This window comes from Pyrus communis, chromosome 4 (assembly GCF_963583255.1).
Source record: "Pyrus communis chromosome 4, drPyrComm1.1, whole genome shotgun sequence".
Classification (NCBI taxonomy): domain Eukaryota; kingdom Viridiplantae; phylum Streptophyta; class Magnoliopsida; order Rosales; family Rosaceae; genus Pyrus; species Pyrus communis.
Window position 1 is genome coordinate 27038418 of NC_084806.1, and position 23045 is coordinate 27061462.

A 23045-nucleotide genomic window follows, 5' to 3' on the forward strand; every position below is an offset into this window, starting at 1 on the left:
CACCTATATGCGAAACAACTACAAAAACGTCAATTTTAAAGCACATAACCAACCTTTAGAAATAATTTCTCATACAATGCTCAAATGGGGTGTATGAATACACCAACGTGATCTACTCAATCTCAGGAACATCCCCATATTTTTAAAATAATTTTTCACCGTCGCACGCGCCCCCACGCGCCGGCCACGCACAAGCACGTGCCTGGCACGCTGACGGCGTCAACTGACGCCGTAGGGAATATTCCGTCAGTTTTAACAGATTCCGTTAACAGCGTCAGGAATATTCCGTCAGACTTGACGGAATATTCCGTCGTCTTCTCCGTCGAGCCTCCGGCGCCGTCGCCGGCGCCGGAAAATCGAGAAAATTTCAAACTTTGATATCTTCTTCGTTTTTCAACCAAATTTCACAAAATTGGTACCAAAATGAAGCTTAGAACTAGAGGAACACAATCATACTACTTTCAAGGGCCAAAAACCACGAAATCTCACCTGCAAAAACATCCCAATTCCTGCCAACCTTGAAACTAGTGATCCCGACGTCCAAAACCTTCAAACGAACCACCCCGAGCCTCCTAGAAACCTCACCAAGCCTCCTACAAGCTTGAAATTCCCTAAAATGTGAGAAATCACGTGTGCATGAACAGTACTCGAAATCGGACATCGTGGATTCGACGTGAAAACGAAGGTGTTCTTACCTGAAAATGGTATGGTTGGACTCCTACAAGCCTCACGAGCTCGAATGTGGTCTTGGTTTCCTCGATCTGTGAAGGTTTAATGGGATTTGGGTGTGGTCCGTACAAAGGATAGAAAATGGGAAGGGAAATGGGGCTCGGGACAGATGCAGGAAACAGGAGGAAAGGTTGTGGGGTGTATGTGATGGTGTGTGGCCCAAAACATGCCAACAAGGAACCAAACACACACACACAACGTAAAAATAACGCTAGGGGCAAAATCGTCTTTTCACGTTACGTTTCAATATTTCTGGGACGGGCTGTCACAATTAACATGATAGATTCAAACTCTGAAGATTCAAGTAGCACAAATAGTGATTTAGAAGAGTATATGTGTGCATTCATAGAAGAACAACATGAAGAAGAATATAAATAAATTAATTTAGGTTGGCCAGAAAAATGTCATAAGCGTAGTAAATTAGTTGCAAATAAATACTACAATACATATTCAATATTGTGCGAAAAGTGTTATAAAAATAAGTTATTAGAAATTAATTCAGCAGAATCACAAGAAAATACTGAAATATTAGGAAATATTGTTTACAGTATAGAAAAGCCAAAAAATAGTTCTTTAATTACCATAAATTGTGAAATAGAATTCGCAAAAGAACATAAGATACAAACAACAACTATGGTAGATACAGAGGGTACAAAGAGTGTTATAAGAGAAGAATTAGTACCAGAAAAATATAGACAAAAATTAGCAAAACCAGTGAGAATAACACAATTTGATGAGAGACCAAGTTATTTAACACATTGTATTAATAATGAGTCTATTAAAGTAGAAAAACAACAATTTAATTTACCATTAACATTTGTTTCACCAGTAGGATCATACCCATTCATTTTAGGTTTAAATTTTTTGAAAAGTTTACAAAGTTTTTTATTTATGAATCCTAACATAACATTTTTCAAAAGAGGTATTACAATAACTGATCAAAATAATACTGTAGAAGCATACAAAAGTATATCCGATTTTAGAAGAAGGAACTCGTGTAGAAATATTACAATTAAATAAACCAAAGAGTTTAGAAGAATTATTGCAATTAGCAGAACAAACTAAGATTATAGGAGAAGACCCACAGTTACATTGGAGTAAAAATAAAATATTAGCACAATTAGATATGATTAACCCCGATTTAACCATTAAGACAACTAATATGCCTTGTAGTTTATTAGATAAGCAAGAGTTTGAACAACAAATAAAAGAGTTGTTAAATTTAAAAGTAATTGGATCCTCTAAGTCTAGACATAGATCAATAGCATTTATTGTGAGAAAACATTCAGAATTAAAGAGATGTAATGTTAGAATAATTTATAATTACAAGAGATTAAATGATAATACATATGAAGATAGTTATAAGTTACCAAATAAAGATGAACTTATAAATAAAATTCAAGAAAATATATATTTTAGTTAATTTGATTGTAAATCAGGATTTTTACAAATACGATTAGCAGAAGAATCAATTGAGTGGACATATTTTACTTGTCCAGGACATTTTGAGCAGCTTGTTATGTCATTTGGACTTAAAAATACTCCGTCGACCTTTCAAAGAAAGATGGAACAAATTTTCAAGAAATATGATAATTTTTGTAGTGTTTATGTAGATGATATTTTAGTACATAGTAAAAATAGAAATGAATATAGAAAGCACTTAGAAATAGTTTTACAAGAATTTATCAATAATGGAATTGTGATTAGCAAAAATAAAATAGCATTAGAAAAGCAAAATATAGAATTTTTAGGAATGTATATCAAGTCAGGTACAATACAATTGCAATGTCATATAGCTAAAAAGGTTTTAGACTTTCCAAATAAGTTAGAAGATAAGAAATAGTTACAAGCATTTTTAGGATTGTTAAGCAATTAACATTACCATTAGATGATAGTTATAAAGTAGTTGAAATAAATACTTCATCATTAGGATAGGTAGATATACTATACTAGAAAAAGCATAAGGAGTCACCAAAGTTTAACGAACAAGTTTGTAGATATTCATCAGAAAATTTAGTGATGTACAGTCAAGACATTTTACATAATAAAGTATTTATGATTAGAACAGATTGTCAAAATATAGTCTCTCATTATAACAAGATACATTCTAATAAACAAACAGCTCGAAGATGGGTTAATTTTGTTGATTCAATTACAGAAAATGGTTTTAAACCAATTTTTGAACATATAAAAGGTAATGACAATACATTAGCTGATATTTTATCAAGAATGAAATATCGTGGACCATCATCCTCAAATGGCACAAAACCACAAGGCAGAAGAGCACACTTCAATAGCATAATGATGTATCATAGACATCTACCATTTAATGGATTCCAAAATAGCATAAACAGATCAGCATCACCACCAGTACCAACTTTCAACTTTAATGGCAATATTGTTGAAGGAATCAAAAATCCAACTTTAAGATATAGGCCAAGAGTACCAGGACATTTTGATAGGCTGCATGTTCTCCTAGATAATTTTTGAAATATTCAAATCAAACAGCCAAGCATGAGGTTAGGTCATGAAAAATTAATTAGAGCCTCAGAACAAGAGTTTCATAGTTTTAATTTTAGTATCCATCAAAGCCAGCATCATATTCATTTTCTTGAGTACAACCTTCAAGTCATTTCCAGAGACCATGAGTCATTACTTAATAAGTTTACCAAAATGAACCAAGAACTCCAATTTCTTAGAATGCAGCAGAAGGCAGGTGACACTCTGAAAAAGAGAATTGAAAATATGTTTAGAAACTGATCAGCATAAGAATAAAGAAAAAGAGGTTATTGAACCCATAGAACAAGAGGCTAATAAGCCCATAAAAGAGATTAAGATTGAGCTCTTAGAAAAAGACATTGAAATGGAGCAGCATCAAAATAATGAGCAGTATCAGCATCTGAGTGATAAAGAAAAACAAGAAAGATATGATAGTTTTATTAGGAAAAATCTTTACACTTAATAATAGATGATATCCTGTTAGAAGAAATTTCAAAAGCAAAATTAAGAATAATGCCACCAGATATGCAAAATGAGATCCTGAGTAGAGCATCACAGTCCATGAAAGAGTTACAATTACAATTACATCATGCTTTGTATCAATCCATCTTTGATCCAAAACTAGGGATGAATATTATTACAAAGATGTATCCTCATGTCTTTGTGATAGTACAGAGCGTTGTATTTGTGAACTAGAGGTTAGCATAGTTGTGACCATGATTAACATGAGAGATTTTAGATCATGGCATTTTAGTTATGAGCATCAGAAAAAACATAATGTGGTAGAAGTTACCCCTGTCTTACTATTAGAGTTTGACTATCTTGATAAAATATTTATTAACCATATTTCACAATTAGAATCTTTTCCTGAAAAACTTATAAAAGTAGCAGAAGATTATCTGGAAAGGTGGAAAGAAATTTGCATAAGTTTTATTAGTAGTCCTCCATATTGATATGTACATATGCATAAGGAGAAAGTCATGCATATAGCCATGATTAATGAAAAGTCCTTTAGACTATCTCCTATCTCCTCATATAGGTGGACTCCTTCATACAAAAATATTCTAAAATTTCGAGGGATCCAAATGCTAGCTTTAGATGAGTTTGAAGATTTTAGGTATGATATGGTATTAGTAGCAAAAGAAGAAGAAATGTATATTTACAGTAAAATAATGATCAGTCATCAGCCCTATTGAAAGCCTCAAAATTTTAAAGAAGAAACAGCAAAAATGTACTACAAGGTGAAAGAAGATAGAGAAAGTTATGCAAAGCTAATAAAAGGCGATAAATAGTGACACACCCCGACCAAAATCAAGGCGTGCTGGTCGTCATGTCTTGATTTTGGTTGGGGTGTGTCAGTTTAGTATCAGAGCATAGGTAGCCAAAGTGCAGTCCTACAAGATAAGTACTAATTATACAATACCAGAGGTGGTCCTACATTAGTGATAATCTGTCAGAACCGCCGTCAATTCCTCGTAAGCCACCAACAAGCACTCCTACCTAAAACATGGATGGGCGCAAAACAGAAAGAGTGAGTGGGCAAAAACAAAGTTTTTCAAAACTATTCCACCTGACTTATATATATTTATGCTGAGATATTTGACATGACATATATGTGGCTTTTGCTATTCTAAGCATGGTTTTGATATACGTATGCATTCTATTTTTTGGGACATTATACAAGTTTTACAGCGAGGGGTTATTACCTCTAACCAAAATCAAGGCATGCTGGCCGTCTCGCCTTGATTTTGGTCGGGGTGTGTCAAATAGTACTGGAACAATTTGACAGAAGAAGAGCTGCATAACATCGATAACATGATGGATGTATGAAGAGCTGGTAGTAAATTAGCATAAGTTGAATATTATCATGTAAAATAATATATTTTCAGACAGAAATGTCAACATCATTGTGGACCCCGTTACAATAATAAAATAATGTCATAAGAGTAAATAAAGAAAAGAGCTTGATCAAGTATGGACTTTTTATACATAAAATGTCCTTCTGATTAAGAATGAATAGTGTTAGGCCATTTTCGTTAGAACTCCCTAAAAATATTTATTTCAACGCAATAAAAATAAAAAATAAAAATTTATCAATATACTCTACATCATTAATAAAAATAGCAGGTTAGGCCTACCAATTCCTGACACGATCTGATAACCCGACATGAAACAATACGAAATTAATAGGTGTTCGGGTCGACACGATAACGAATCAGGTCGTTATCAAGTAACCCGATAAGTATCTGTTAAGATAACAGGTTGGTTCGGGTATACACGTAAGTAACATGATACATGATAAGCAAAACATTAATTTTATAATTCTATAACCCTAAAAAATACTATAATAATTATATATATATATATATATTAAATTAAATATTAAAAATTGGTGACCATTGGATCGGCTTAAATATACATACCATTCAATTTCTTAAGTGTTATATGTCACATCCCGGCCCTGGAAGGACCATTTCCCGGGCCCGCTCCACCACCGGGAAGGACCACATACCATTCAATTTCTTAAGTGTTATATTTTAACTCCGATTTTAATGATTTTTTTATAGCTACACTCATTGACCCTATATGAATACAATGAATGAATTCGATCTTCAATTTAAAATATTTACACTAGTGGATACCAGAAAATCTTATGTCATGATGATCGATGAAAATTGAGGATTTTGTAAAAGGAGTAACATGCAAGCTTTGAGTTCCTTTGGCAATGTTTAAACTTTTGAGAAAGGCTTCACAACCTTGAAAATAAAAACTCTTTCATTTTGCATGTCCTTGCACATTTAATATTTTGTAATAGACTAGTAGTGTATGAATGTTTGTTTATTAGGCTCTTATTTTTTAGTGTAGATGTAGTACTAGTGTATGAATGCTTGTTTATTAGGCTCTTATTTTTTAGTGTAGATGTAGTACTTAAACGAAAAATGTGTTTTAATGTTTTGAAGTAATATTTATGTGGCAATGTGTGATATGTCCAAATTTAAGAAAAAAAAAATATTTTTCTTAATGGGTCATAACGAGTTACAACGGCTAAAGTGACCCGACCTGTTAAGGACCCGATAAGATAACGAGTATGACACGACACGACTCGTTAAGATAACATGTGTTACATGAAAATGACATGAACACAACAGACACAACCCGTTTGCCAGGCCTAGGGTAAAGTGCGGGTTAATTACACTCATATCTCCTTAGATTTATTGTGCTTTCACAAAATTCTCTCACATATAAAATATAACACTAACATTCCTTGAGATTTTAATTTACTTTCACATAATCCCTTTAGGAAAAATTTGCCCTCATTATTAATTATATTTAAAAAAAATGAAAGAATTAAAATCTTACATTAAACAAGGAAGGCGTAATAGAATTAATAGGCAAACTGACGGAGGTCGCTATTGGTGGTTGTCGCTGATGTGGTTGTCGTTGCTGGTGGAATCGAGGGCAGTAAGGATTTTGGAGTAATGGAAGGCGTCGTTCTGAGAAGGGAGAAGAAACTCGATGGAGTTAGGGGAGGAGATGCACCTTTGGGGATCTAGATCCTCTCTGTTTATTTCTTCTTTATGCGGACAACATAACTGTGGCCGTTGATCCAAATCGTACGGTCATGGATCAAAGTTAACATTTTACCTCTTTCTTCCTCTATTTCTTCTTCCTCTTTTCCATTTTTTTCTCTCTCTCCTGCTAACTTATCTCTCCCAAATGGAATGCTCCATCCTCTTGAGCTTCATTGTAGTGAATATTCCAGAGAAGATTCGAGTCCCACGGTTGGGTCTGCATCACGGTTTACGAAATTATTTTTTAATATTTTTTATTTTTCAATTTTTTAATTTTCAAAATTTTTTAATGTAATATATGTGGAATCATAATAATCCCAAAAAACATGAATCTGATACGTGAATTATTTCTCAAAAAAGACAAGATTGCCCCTATTAAATGAGCAGGAAGCAGTCTCCTTCACCACGTTCAACTGAAGTAGAGCAGGTATAGATCAACGACTGCTCAAGGCACCCCTGCTCGTAGGAAAAGTCAAAGGTATTTATGATAGAATAATCTCTTATTCTTATCATAAATACATTCCCAATCAAAGAAGACATCTTTCAAGTATGTAATCCTAATTTCATTTATTTAGGATATTTACCTAATTATTCTAAGATATTTATTTACACAAATTTCTTAGAATATTCCACCCAAAATACCATCTAGGGCCGGCCCATACTCCTATCTTCTCCTATAAATACACCTTTTATCTCTAAAATCCAGTAAGCTTTAGCTACCTCTAAAAAGGCTTTTTGCTTCCCACAAACACTCAAACACATTCTTTTTAGAATTCTAACCTTGGCATAAGAGATTATTCGGCCAAAGCCCCCTATTCATCGTGGCGCATGAGGCTTTTGGCAGTAATCTTAGATGTTATTATTTTGCAAGTGCAGATTCTTTAATCAAGGGAAGACGGAAATTCGCATTCACAAATTAGTGCTTTCATTGAAAGCTCTGATACGAAGACTCGAATATGACTATCATTTTCAACTTCATTCGTTCGTAGATCCACGACTACAATGGTAGGAAATTCAGAAGCATCCGCAAAGCAGCAATAATTTTTTGCTGAGGAAGGAGACCCATAGCACCAAAAGCATCCTTCTTTTGCACAAAGTAAGAATCATGATTGCAAACAACAATCATGATTCTGTTGAACAAATGTCGTTCCATTCTAAAACAACGTCTAAAGTACATATCAAGGAATGCACTATTACAAACAAAATAATCGTCCAAGAGTTCCGTACCTCATCATTGCCTGCTTCTATCAAGGTTTCCGGAACTGCTGGGCTTGCAGATCTGAGCCACAATTTGGATGACTTGACAGGAATGTGAGGCTCTGCCTATTCTTGCTTCGTCATCTCTCCTTCTACGCTCCTCATCTTCTTCCCTCTCATTTTTTTGCCACCTGGAGATTGAACATTCTTTTTGATTGGTTAAACAATTCTTCCTCTTCCTGATCGAGTTCCCACATTATCCTTGAGGAAGAAGAAGACATTGTAAGAAGAAAGCAGAAACTATGAATAATGATAGAGATCTTGAGAAAATTAGTGTGAGATTTGTGAGAATGGATGGTGGATTGTACAGAGGATTCAGAAAGGATTAGGTTGTAGATAATGTCATGTGGCATACTGTCATTCGTTCAAAATCTGATAGAAATCTATCCTCAAAGATTGTAATCATATTATGACACGTGGCGCGACGTGATTGGTTAATAATCTTATCAGAAATCCACCACCAATAATTGTATTTTCGGATAATGACACGTGACATGCCGTCATTCGTTAAAAATCTGATAGAAATCTATCCTTAAAGATTGTAAACAAATTATGACACGTGACGCGACGTGATTGGTTAACAATCTTATCAGAAATTCATCACCAATAATTATATTTTCGGATAATAACATGTGACGCAACAAATACGATTAAAAATTTTATCGGAAATCCTTCCCCAATAATTGTCTTTTCGGATTTTATGACAAGTGGCGCAACGAGAACGATTAAAAATCTTATCCGAAATTACAATTAAAATTATTTTGTATTATTTTATAAAAAAAAAATATTAATATTTTATTTCCTATTGGCAGGACTATTGAAGTACAACGGTGAAAATGTAAAAGACGATTACTGTTCATTAAAAGCAGTACTGTTCACTGATGGATAGTATAATATATTAGCTGTGGAGAGGTTTCATAAGCTGGAACTGCTATAAGAAGACGAAAAACCAAAAAATTGGACTAATATTATATCATCGAACGAATCCATCGACAATTACGGGATCTCACTCTCTCAGAAGTGTCAGACCTGCTCACATCAATTTGTCACCATCTCTCGACCCCAATACGGCGTCGTCCGGGATACCGTCCGCTCAGTGGAGGTAGATGGGGTTGTTTAAGAGGATTGTGGGGTTACTAGGGTTTGCCAAGGACGACGGACACGAAGGCAAAGACAACGATGAGGAAGAAGACAACGATAACCACGCCCAGAACCGGGACCACTTCCAAGAAACTGGGCTTCCCCTCAAAGGCTTTAGCGTTCCAGTCCAGGTCGCCGTTGACCGTAATCTGCCCGGCCCCGTCCTCGTTCCTTGTCGTTCCGGCGACGGCGGTGTCCAGGTACCTCGATTTCCATTGATTGATTGAATGGTTTTGGAAGAGTCGTAATTTTGCAGTGTTAGGTCAAAATTTGGAGAATTTTTTGTTTCAATTGCTTGGTTTCTGTGGCTTTAGTCTTTTACTGTGAATTGCTTTGCTGCCACTGTTAAGTAAGATGTGGCAATGTTGTAATGTGGCGGGTACATGACTCACGGATGAGCCGAATTTAGAGAAAACCAGTTACCGGTGGAAATTGAGAGACTAGGGGTAGTGTGTGTAGGAATTTGTTTCATTTAGAATGTTCGGAAAAAAGTTTGTTTACCATACGTTTGGACGAGGGACTTTTGAAGTCCTTGGAACTTTAGACCCAACAACAACAACAGCAAAGCCTTATCCCACTAAGTGGGGTGGGCTATATGAATCCTAGAATGTAATTGCGCTTGGTTTTGTTCCATTCTATGCCTTCTTCTAGTTCCAAGTAGTCAAAGTCTTCCTAGGTCTCCCTCTACGCCTTTGTTCCTGAGCCTCTGTCTCATAATCCTTGGACTACTCATGCACAACAATTCTACTACTAAAACATTAGAAATGCACTAGAAAGACACATTGAACGAGGAGTTTCAAAATAACAACTTGAAAGCTGTCGTAGTAATCTCAAATGTAATGCATCTAGTCATTTTCAAGTCCCTCCATCTGATTTTTGTGTGCATATAGTCATTTTCAAATGTGCAATAATGTTGAGAGGTTGCGCAACATGACAATTGATAGCATGTAGGTGGTGATTGAAGAATCTTACATTATAGAAAGTTAGAAACGAAACGGTTGTTAGGGTGAGCTGTGTGCACATTCATCTTTAATGGTGATTCTCCCTCGTTTGGAATAATCAAGTGTTAGGCTATACAATTAGAACTCTGGTATTCTTTTGGAAGCAGTTGTGTTTGTAGAGGCAGACAGGGGATCATTGTTCACTCGTGGGACTTCTCTGTAGACGGCTTTTCATCTCTTTTTCTTGTAGGAGTGATCTATTTGTACTTGGAACTGTTTTGTTCTGCCTATAGCTTTCCTTAGAGTATCACAGTATCCCTGAAGCAGAAAGTTGAGCATCCCTCATATTTTCCTGTTGAGTCAGCATTTCTTCTGCTAGCTAAAAAGCATGAGAATATTGGAATGAAGATTTCTCTTCTGTTTGTAGGATATTATTATTTTTCCTTGTTCACCCAGTGTAGTTTAAACTATGTTTGTTTTATTTCATACCCTGGATTAGGTTATATTGCACAAAATCCTGAAACAATGCAAATTTGTGTTAGGTAGATCCACTGATGGACTTCAAATCTTTGGATATCTGGACTTAATTTTGCTGCCTTTATATTTGAAACTATAACCACTTAATAGTTCTAGCAAAACCGCAGTTATTATTTCATTAATATTTCACTCATCTTTTGGATTAATAAAATTGGACAACGTGATGGTTCTTCCATTGGACTTGATTCCCTCTGTAGTGAGATACACTCACTCTAAATTATTTTTAAGATTTTGTGGTTGGTTGATTGACTGACTGCACAGAGTTTAGTTTAGTTTATGCAGTCGTAGTTAGAGTCTGCATCATTCTATTTGTTATTATTGTAGGTGTTGGCTATGCTGTAGGACAGGGAGATGAAAATGAAATACTGTCCGAAGTCTGGAGATGATCCAGATGCTATTATAGTATTTTTCTGGAAATTTTGTTTTCCTTCTTGTAACAACACTTTATGGATTTTTCTTTGTTATGTTTGTTTGAGCTCTTTGGATCATTTTTATCTCCATGGCCGGAGCGAAGGAAGTAACATTGCTCATCTCCTATTATCTCTGCGTCCAGGGTCTAAGATGGCATGCAAAGCGACTCAGAATAGACGAAGATGGAGATGTAGCAGATGAGTTCCTTGACGAGGTCTTCCCAGGGATGTCAATCAGTACAGAAAATAATAGGGCATTACCAAGGTTTGAAGTGAAACACAATACGAAGCCAGCTAAAGTGAAGACTCAGGCCTTGCATAATGGGAATATCCGACAGTGCGTGGAATACCAGGGTAGATCGCAGTGGAGATGAAGACTCCTATAACAGGTTATCAAGTCTGGGGGTTTTCGATTAATTTTCGTGGTCTGTTAACTTTTTGAATGAATTTGTCAACCGTGTTCTGGTGCGGTTAAGAAATGTGGAAGACCACATCCCATTGTATTAAATACCTAAGGTTTATGGTATGAAAATTGTATCCTTGAAAGGTTTTGGGTTGTACTGTTGGTTGGCAACAAAGTATCTTGGACCTGTGTTTGTGGACTTGCATGTAGGAGTCGAATGTATACATTTATAATTCAGTAATATACGCAGGTAGTGGAAATGCTAATTCTGTGTTCCTGTGTTTTCTGTGATCAACATCGATACACAGTTTCATTCATTCTTTGTGGCATTATCCCTTCTGTCTTCTGAACATTCCTGTTTATTTTTGTTGCTTGATCATTTATCTTCTAACTCATTCATTCAATTCAAGACGAGGAATTAAGAAGGTTTTGCACAGAAAGAAAATGGGCGTATGAAAATCATTTTCCTAGTAGAAATTTCTTGGTAAAGGCGGGTTTCCGGCCTCACTTCGGGCTTCAATTTCTCCTTCAAAGCTGTATTTTCTCTTTCTCCAGCCTTCGCGTAGATCATTGCCAGTAATTTTATTAGACTTGGGAGCTGTAGGATAGTTTTTAATGTACATTTTACATTGTAAGACCGATTTCAGGTTTTGTTTTTTAGGATTGTGTTACTTTGTCGGACATCTTGTTCACTGTCATTTGTATTTTGTTTTTGGTGCTTTAGCGTCGGTTGTCATTAGTAGATGATTTTCTCAGGAGTCGTAAGAGCCTGTTTGGTACTCTACTTGAATCTAACTTTTTAAACTCAAAAACAATTTTCAAGTTTTAGGCCTTAAAAACTTGTTTGGTAGGATTACTTTCAAAAACTGAACTCAAGAGTAACTAAAAAATATAGTATATTCTCAAAAAACATAAAAAGTGAGTTTTTAGAGTCTTTAAACTTAAACTCACTTCTTTCTTTTCTTTCCCTCTTCCCCTCTCACTCCAAATCCATCTCTCTCTTTTCTTCTTCTCTCCTCTTTTATTTATTTTTTATTTTTTATTTTTTTTAACCTTTTTCGTCTCTCCTCCAATCCGCTATTTTCATTCCCTCGTTTCTTTCTCTCACTCCTCTTCCTCTCTACCTCGTACGATCCTCTCTCTTCTTTCTCTTTCCTTTAATCATCTCTTATTTTCTTTCCTCCTCTCTCCTCTTTCTCCCTCTCCTGCGACCCCCTCTTTCTAGATTTCTTTGTCTAGTTTAAGTCGTAAGATTTAAAAATTTTAAATCGCAAACTAATCAAGTTTTTGAGTCTTTAAAAAAAATGTTTTCAAGAAATGTTGTGAGATATGATAAAAAAATTCAAATAGGATACCAAACAGGCTCTTAATAATAAGGGTGGGCATGGTTCGGTTTGGTGCGATTTTGAGTGAAACCGAAACCAAAATCGAAAATTTTTGCGGTTTGGTTTGGTGCAGGTTTGAATCTAAAACCGAAATGAAACCAACCGTTTGATTCAGTTCGGTACGGTTTCAAATAGTTTCGATTTGGTTTCAAACCATTTACATACAAAATGCAATAAAATTCTCTTTATCTTCCTCTTTCTCTCCCCCCTCCCCCCTGTCTCAACACCATTAGTATTTTTAAGAAAAAATATACAATTTAAAACCTTATTTCAAACATTGTCAAACATTTCCTGGATGTAAACTATCAAATATTCACATTCACAATTGGGCAGTTTCAAAGAATCAAAGGAAGAATTAGAAGAGGAAATTTAAAATCACGAGTTCAACAAGCAAAGCTATTTCTAGGTGTGTACAAGTGCATCAAATGTAGAAACGCTGTTGAAGGTACAGCAAGAAACGTAGAAAACTAATGCAGAGATATTTGTGGAAATGACGATCTTTCATTCCTTCATTTGTTGTATATATAGGTACATGTCTATCAACTATACAAAGAGTTGTAACGGGATTTTAAAACACCCATCATAATATGATAATGTTGGATTAAATATGCTTTTATTTAAATATTTTAAATATATTTATGTTTTGTTTTATTACAAACATTGAATATAAAACGTAAATTGTTATTAACTTTATTATATGATGTTGATCATTAAATTACTAGAAACGTGAGAAAGCTTCTCGACTTAAAGATGGGATTCCTTCTCTGAATAGAGAAGAAGATAAGTCTATTTACATATTTTTTTTATTCCGTTGTGATTTGGACGTTTTGTTTTCTTCTGCATAGATTCCTTGCGGTTTTCTTTCCCCTAAATCATTTAACCCCGCAACGTCTATTTCGTCCCCTTATATATATTGATCCCCTATACAAAGGAAGAAAAAGGGAAAAACAGTAGCGTATGTGTTTTTCTTAAAATTGAGTTCTAAAGCAACATATAGAAAGGGTGTGAGTTCGAAGGTTCTTCCACTGTGCAAGGAATAACCTTATCAGAAGAAGGTTATGGGCTGTTTTATCATGGGGACGACGTGGTATTTGTGAACTGCTTGCACACTTTGGGCAGAGCAGCGAAACGTCTTAAAGAGAGCGACTTAGTCCGCGACTCATCCTAAGAATCATTCATCACTCAAGGCTTCTACATTTTTCAGGTAACTTCATTCCTTTCTATTTCAGTTTACAACAATTTTAAGACGTATTCAATCTGCCATGCATTATAAGGCAAACTCTGCTTCTCAGGCAAATCTTGTTGAAGAGCAACTGATTGCAATGATATCAGAAATCAACGTAGTTGATGGATCTGAAGGATGGTGGGTGGACACTGGCGCTTCTCGCCACAATTGCTATGATCGTTCCCTATTCAAGACCTATTATGTGACTGAGGGAAGAAAGGTGTTGTTGGGTGATTCGCACTCAACTGATGTTGCTGGTACTGAAGAGGTGGAGTTGAAGTTCATCTCTGGAAAAACCATGATACTAAAAGATGTGATGCATAGTCCAGCGATAAGGAAGAATCTGGTCTCAGGCTTTCTTCTCAACAAGGCTAGATTCACTCAAACCATTGGAGCAAATACGTATACTCTCACTAAAAATGGGGTTTTGTGGGAAAGGGATATGCTACTGATGGGATGTTTAAATTGAATGTTGATGCTAATGAAATGTCTACTTCTACTTACATATTGTCTTCTTTTAATACTTGGCATGCTAGACTTTGTCATGTTAACAAACGCTTGGTTAAGAACATGAGTAACTTAGGTTTTTTACCTAACTTATCATTGAATGATTTTGAAAAATATGAATATTGTAGTCAAGGTAAAATCACTAGAACTTCGCATAAATTTGTCAATAGAGAATCTGAACCACTTGACTTAATCCATTCTGATATATGTGAATTTGATAGAGTGTTAACTAGAAATGGAAAACGTTATTTTATTACCTTTATTGATGATTGTTCGAATTATTGTTTTGTCTATCTTATGAAAAATAAAAGTGAAGCTATTGACATGTTCAAAACTTTCTTGACTGAAGTTGAAAATCAATTTAATCGTAAGATTAAAAGATTTCGTAGTGATAGAGGACAAGAATATGAATCTACCGAATTTGTTAGTTTGTTTAAGTCTCATGGAATTATTCATGAAACTACTACTCCTTATTCTCCTGAAATGAATGGTAAAGCAGAAAGAAAAAATCGAACTCTTTGTGAATTGATTATTACTACTTTACTTAGTTCTGGAGTTGCTTCTTATTGGTGGGGTGAAATTGTGTTGACTGTTTGTTATGTGTTAAATAGAATCCCTAACTCAAAAACAAATATTTCTCCTTACGAAATTTGGAAAAATAAGAAACCAAATGTGTTGTATTTCAGAACTTGGGGTTGTTTAGCTTATGTTCGTAAACCTGATCCAAAAAGATTGAAATTGGCTAGTAGAGCATATGAATGTGTTTTTATTGGTTAAGCATGTAATAGCAAAGCATATAGATTTTATGATTTGAAAAACCATGTCATAATTGAGTCACTTGATGCTGATTTTTATGAGAATAAATTTCCTTTTAATCTTCGAAATAGTGGGGGTTTAATTCTTCTAAAATTTATGAACCTACTGCTGTAAAACATAGTCAATCTGCATTAGAACCTAGGAAAAGTAAAAGAGCTCGAATAGTCAAAGATTTTGGGCCAAATTTTCATGTATATAACTTACAAGAAGATCCTAATACAATTCAAGAAGCTTTAACTTCTTTAGATGCAAATTTGTGGCAAGAAGCTATAAATGATGAAATGGACTCCTTGGAGTCAAATCAAACTTGTCACTTGGTGGATCTTCCACTTGGTTGGAAAACAATAGGTTGCAAATAGATTCTTAAAAGAAAATTAAAACTTGACGGTTCAGTTGAAAATTTTAAAGCCCGACTTGTTGCCAAAGGCTATAGACAAAGAGAAAATATAGATTTCTTTGATACTTATTCACCTGTGACTAGAATAACTTCTATTCGTGTATTGTTTGCTTTAGCTTCTATTCATGATCTTGTTGTGCAACAAATGGATGTTAAAACAACTTTCTTAAATGGTGAATTAAAAGAAGAAATATATATGGATCAACTAGAGGGTTTTATTATTCCAGGACAAGAAAATAAAGTTTGCAAGTTTGATAAGTCACTTTATGGATTGAAATAGGCTCCTAAACAATGGCATGCGAAATTTGATAGTTTGGTTACTTCGAATGGTTTTAAAATAAATGAAATTGACAAATGCATCTATTATAAGTCTGAAAATAATATATGCACTATAAGATGCCTATATGTGGATGATTTGCTCAGTTTTGGTTCGAATATTCATGTTGTGAATAATGTCAAATCTTTGTTATGTGCTAATTTTGATATGAAAGACTTGGGTGAAGCTAGTGTAATACTTGGTTTGAAAATAACTAGGTCCGAACATGGGTTTTCTTTAGATCAATCTCACTACCTAGAAATTTTTTTAAGAAAGTATAATTATTTTGATTGTAAACCAACATGTACTCCTTGTGATCCTAGTGTAAAATTGTTCAAGAACACTGGTGACAGTGTTAAACAATCTGAGTATGCGAGCATTATTGGTAGTCTTCGTTATGTTACTGATTACACTAGGCCTGATATATCTTATGTTGTAGGAGTTTTATTTAGATTTACTAGCAGACCCAGTTTGGAGCATTGGCATGCTATAGAGAGGCTTATGAGATACCTTAAAGGGACGATAAATTTCAGATTACACTATGAGAAGTTTCCCGCTATCCTAGAAGGTTACAGGGACGCTGATTGGAATACCCTTTCAGATGACTCTAAAGTGACTAGTGGATATATTTTTAGTATTGGTGGCGGGGCTGTGTCATGGAAGTCGAAGAAACAGACTATCTTGGCTCTATCTACTATGGAATCAGAATTAATAGTGCTAGTTACAGCAAGTGAAGAAGTAGGTTGGTTGAGAAACCTACTGGCAGATACCCCTTTATAGGAGAAACCGATTCCAGCAGTTTTGATCCATTGTGATAGCACATCGACAATAGTTAAAGTGCAAAACCGTTATTATAATGGGAAAAGGCGACAAATACGCCATAAGCATAGCACTGTAAAAGATTATCTCTCTAAATGAGTTATAAGAGTGGATCATATACGGTCTGAAGAAAACTTAGCTGATCCTTTGATGAAAGGACTAGCACGAGAAAAGATTTGGAAAACCTCGAAAGGGATGGGACTAAAGCCCTTGGAAAATTAAGTCATTTGTGATAGCAACCCAACGTATAGATTAGAGATCCCAAGAAATAGGTTCAAAGGGTAATAACAAGTCACAAGTGATATAAGTGAAGTCTTACTAATTTTAATTTGGAATATTATTCCATGTCCATCCCTAAGAAGCATGACATGCTAAAGCGTTTTTTGGTTGAGATTTTTTTTCTCTTAGTAAGATCTATACTCTATATTGAGTGGGATATCTAGCTGTAGGAATATCCTTGATAGTCTTACCTATGTGAATGTGGAGGTGAGGCCGCTTCCTATGAAATCTTGGGCAAGTTTCTAGAGCGTTCACTATACTGGGATACAAGCACACAACTGTAATGTGCTGGCTTTTTAAACTTCACCTTAATAAAGTTATGTGTGTGGTGTTGTCAGAGATAGAGTTCAAAACTAAAAGTTACTCTAGTATAATCTGGATCACTAACACTATATACAGGTTCAAGTTGAGAAACAACTTTACTTATGCATGGCTTTATGATATGTTGCTTGATATATATTTTTTAAATAAAAACAAGTGGGGGATTGTTGGATTAAATATGTTTTTATTTAAATATTTTGAATATATTTATGTTTTGTTTTATTACAAACATTGAATATAAAACGTAAATTTTTATTAACCTTATAAATTGTTATTAAGTTTATTATATGATGTTGATCATTAAATCACTAGAAACGTGAGAAAGCTTCTCGCCTTAAAGATGGGATTCCTTCTCTGAATAGAGAAGAAGATCAAGTCTATTTTGTGATTTGGATGTTTTGATTTTGTCCATTTTGTTTTCTTCTGCATTGATTCCTTGCGTTTTTCTTTCCCCTAAATCATTTAACCCCACAATGTCTATTTCGTCCCCTTATATATGTTGATCCCCTGTATGAAGGAAGAAAAAGGGAAAAACAATAGCGTATGTGTTTGTCTTAAAATTAGGTTCTAAGGCAACATATAGAAAGGGTGTGACTTTGAAGGTTCTTCCACTGTGCAAGGAATAACCTTATCAGAAGAAGGTTCTGGGCTGTTTTATCTTGGGGACGACGTGGTGTTTGGGAACTGCTTGCACACTTTGGGCAGAGCCGCGAAATGTCTTAAAGAGAGGTACTTAATCCGCGACTCATCCCAAGAATCAATCACCACTCAAGGCTTCTACATTTTTCGGGTAACTTCGTTCCTTTCTATTTCAGTTTACAACAAATAATTACAACATAAGTGAGTAAATCAAATATGTAACAACCTAAGATAAGGTTGTTGAGTGCTACGCTAACAAGGTAGATGGTAATTGTTGTTTCAACTTTGGCTATGAGAATTACATTGCTCCCTATTCTTATGCGGCAAATTAAGTTGATAAGGACTGTGCAGTTACTTCCCAAATGTAAGTTCTAAACTTTAACTTGATTACTTCATTGAACTGTTTTGTAGCTTTACTTTTGCAATTATATTTTGCAGATCGAATGCTAAAGTTTGGTTTAACCAGCAACAATATTCATCTCATCTGCATATTTAATAAAATGTCTTTTAAATATTTGTGGTGCGGTTCAGTTTCAGTGCGGTTTTCAAAAGTCAAAATCGAAACCAAATCGTTTTCTTACATTGCGGTTCGGTTTCAAACCGAAATAGTTTCAAAACCGCAAAACCAAACCGTTCGGTGCGGTTTGATTTGGTTCCAAGTGCCCACCCCTACTTAATAATTACTTAGAGCTTGTTTAGTACTCCATTTGAATCCAACATTTTAGACTCAAAATCACTTTTTAAGTTTTACACCTTGAATATTTCTTTGGTTGGACTATTTTCAAAAATTGAACTCAAAACTAACTTCAAAATTAGCCAACTTCTTGAAAACACAAAAAAGTGAGTTTTTAGAGTTTTTAAACTGTCTAAACCACTACTTTCTCTCTCTTCTCGGATCCTTCTCTACTAGCTCTCTATTTCTATCCTGTCTCTCTTCCCTTCCTTATCCTCTCTCTCCTCTTTCTCTCTCATCTTCCACTCTTCATCCTTATCCAGCCTTTCTTTGGATCTCTTTGTCTGTCCAATTGAATTAGGTAGTAATTTCAAAATCCAAAAGAAATTATTGTAGGGTATTTTTTTTTTCTTTTCTTTTTAATATTAAAATTTGAAGACGACTTTAAATCTCATACCGAACAAGTTTCTGGATCTTAAAAATATTTATTTTTGAAAGATGTTCTTAAAAAATGTTCTAAAAAATTATGAATTTTTTTTTAATACGATACCAAATAGGCCCTTAATTTTCAATTTTAATTTCTAGTTTTCACATTCTTGAAAGTTGAATACAAAACATAGAAAATTACTTTCAAAATTTAACTTCGAGTATTCATTCTTTTTAGTTTTGATTTTATTTTTTTTGAAAACTGAAACTAAAAATAGTTATCAAATAAGATTTTTATTTTCAATTTAGCTTAAATAAAGATTCAAATTTAGAACGTCTTCGTCGTTGTGCTCATCTTCGGTAGTGAGTAGCTAATGCTCGGAATACCAAGAGAAATTAATTCTATATAATTATTCGACAAAATTAGTCACCACGCATTACTCCATGCAGAAAACTTCACCACTCTCAGCCATATGTTCATCTACATGACAAGCTTCTGCCTTTTATTGAAAGAGTCCCAACATACATACATACATCGGGTGGATAGATGACATGATACGAGTGGGTTGCAGTCATGGGCTGGTGTTGGTGGTGGGCCATATGCATATGGGTATTATGGCGCGTGGCAACAAGCGGTTGGTGGCCATGATGAGCATGGGATTGCTTGGAGCTGATGAGTTTCTTCTCAGCATGCCTGGCTTTGGCTTTGCGCAGCTTCATCTTTGCTCTCGCCTCCTTCACTTTCCTACGCTCTTTTGCCATCTTTTTCTGTTCCTTGGTCCTCGCCGCTGCTGCCTGTATCTGAGTTTTAACTTTCTGTTAGTTTCTGTTTGGGTCCGAAATAATATTGTTGGACCGAGTATAGGGTTGGGCTCGGCCCAAAGCCGTGTCAACTACTATGGGTTGCTTGATAGATTCCGGGCCAGTTAGCAGGGTCGTTCGAGTCCTATCCTAAGAAGGAATATTCCAGATAAACAAAAAGGTCGAGGAAGTCCTGGTACAACCAGGATTCCTAGTCAACAAAGAATAAAGCCTCGGAAGAGGGGAAAGTTCAAAGTCCTAATGGGAGTGGTTTGTTCGAAGTAAAGTTGGAACGGGACAAGGACTCCCAATCCAGATAAGGGCGCGATTCGGTCTCAAGGAACGGGTGCTATAAATACAAGAAATCATGCAACAAAGAGGGACCTTGAATTCAACATACAATTGCCCTGCGCAAAGCCTCTCAAATACCTTGAGATTTTTTCCTTTTCTTTTTCTGCGAACACACCTTCAGTTTGGATAAACAACACTGTGGAGGCACCCGGCAACCGAGAAGCACCTTCAGTTTGGTTAAACAGCACTGCGTCGAGGCCGACTGGTTACCTATCTAAGTCTCGGTCGAGAAGGGTTTTCGAACCCTTGTTGGTAGAGGTCACCTTGCTAGCCCTCTCGGCGTAGTAAGGTGTTACGAATTGCATTATTCGGCGTACTGGACACCGAGTGATTTTATGATTGGATACTCACAAGTGAGTTTCAGAGTTCGGAATTCCGACGACCGAACTACATTCACCATCAAGACAGACATCACATTTGAGTACCTGTGTCCATATACTTTGGTCTCGATTCGACGTGCCTATACTCTTACGAATATAATCACAGTGATCGAATCGGGCACCGACGATTTGTGAACTTCGCAGAATTAGTAGCCTTGTCTTCAGGCTCTAGAACCCAAAGACCGAGAATGTTCCTTCCTCGGTCGCAGTCGCAAGATAAAGAAATCAACAACGCGCTCAACGCATCAACGAATTTTACTCCTCGGCCGAGCCCGGCCAACGAGTTGGCACGCCCCGCATTCAACCGAAGGACGTAGTTAGCTTATTAGTTACTCGGCCTGCACGCCACGTAGGTTTTGTAATTTTTAGAGTCAACAGTTTCATATCAAATCTCAAACATATCTACAATATGACTATAGAATGTACTCTTAACACTTATTAATAGAGTACACTTCCGCGACTATTAACCGTTTGATAACTATTTCATTTAAAAACTAAAAAATAAAATCTTGTACGATGGCTATTTTTAGTTTAAAAAAAAAATGAAAAATCCACAATGACTTTTATTTAAAAAAAAAAAAAAAAAAAAAAACGATATTTTGAGCACTCCGGGAAGTAGACTAAGCCTCACAATAGACTAACACATTATTCAAATTCACCTTTTGGCGAGAATCGAACCTCTCAGTTACAAGTGAATAAAAATATCACTAGACCATAGTACTAAGTAGTAAAATCCATAACGACTTATGTGAGTTTTCAAAATTTGATTAACCGAGATCTTTATCCGCCTAATTGTAATTTGATGGACTTCTTCTACTTTTTTGGTTTTCAATTTTATTTTAAAAACAAACTGAAAATTATAATTTATTACTAAACAAGATTTTAATTTTTATTTGTAAATAAAAAATAAAAAAATAAAAAATTGATTGAAAACGGAAAAGTTATCGAACTGCCCCTTAGAGTGCTAACAGGAATCGTGATAGAAAAATACAACTTCACTTGGAGGGTAAAAATATAAGGAGAGTAGATATAATTTACCTTTTCTTCAACTTTGGCTTTGTAAATATTTACGTGTTCCTTGTGTCACAGGATGACTCTTTAAGCCTTCCGCCCGTGCGGCACTTAGACTTGAATACCTCGATGAACAAGCTAAGTAAGCCTTCGAAGCCTCGCTTCCCCGGATTGAATCACAAAGAAAGCTAAGATAGCCTGGAGAATGCCAAAATCACTTAGAAGATGGGAGAAAGGAAGCTTTGTATTGAAACTTAGGAGAACTTTACAATTGCTTACAATTCTTGGATGCCTTGGCCAAATGGCTTGCCTCCTATTTATAAGCCTAAGTAACCTCCTCAATGGAGGGTTCTAGAAATCCCTACTTACATCCAAAAATATCTAGTATAGTTCTAGATACAACTTGCCTAATCTAGATTGTTCTAGGTGAGGCTTGAATTTGTACACTTGTGTGGATTGTTCCGGAATGCCCTAGATTATCTTGAACGCTCCGCCATGTTCTTGATTTTTCCGGGATGTTCCAGAAGCTTCTATGAAGACAAGGCTTTATGGGCTTAGATATATGATGTCTTGGGCGTTTTCTTTGTTTGTAAGATATGGCCCATGACATCCTCCCCCACTTAAGCCGTCGACGTCCTCGTCGACTCTTGCCTCTCGAATGTATTAATCAGGTCCTTATATTGCCATAAGGACGTCTCCTTCTCCCATGTTGCTTCGGAGTGTGGTAGCCCTTTCCATTTGACAAAGTACTCCACATGCTTTGGTTGTCTTGGTCGCACCACGGCACGCTTGGCTTCGATGCTCTCCACTTCTTTGTCAAATGCCTCCGTCATCAAAAGGGGTGCTCGATGAGACTCACCTCGGCTTGGTTCCTCATTGTCTGCATGATAAGGCTTCAAGTTGCTCACATGGAACACCGGGTGAAACTTGAGATGGGGTGGGAGTTCCACGACATAAGCGGCTTTGCCAACCTTCTTGATGATAGGGAATGGTCCCTCATATTTCCGCAACAAGCTCTTGTGCAAGCCACGGGTACTCTTGTCCTGAGACGCATTAAGCTTCACAAAGACTTGGTCGCCGGTTTGGAACTCCACATTCCTTCGCTTACGATCCGCCCATTTCTTCATCTTCTTTGAAGCCTTCTCCAAATGAGCTCGAGCAAGTTCGTGGGCTAATTGCCACTCCTTAGCGGTTTTGAAAGCGGCTGGACT

At 35.7% G+C, this 23045-nt stretch overlaps 1 protein-coding gene across 1 annotated transcript; it reads left to right on the forward strand.

The window, feature by feature from the left end:
• The first annotated feature begins 9019 nt into the window (after nt 1-9019).
• Nucleotides 9020-11758, forward strand: LOC137731737 (uncharacterized). The gene is made up of 2 exons (XM_068470929.1): nt 9020-9397; nt 11229-11758. Exons 1-2 carry the CDS (start codon nt 9164-9166, stop codon nt 11457-11459), a joined length of 465 nt encoding a protein of 154 aa, XP_068327030.1. The 5' UTR covers nt 9020-9163; the 3' UTR covers nt 11460-11758.
• The last annotated feature ends 11287 nt before the right edge of the window (nt 11759-23045 follow it).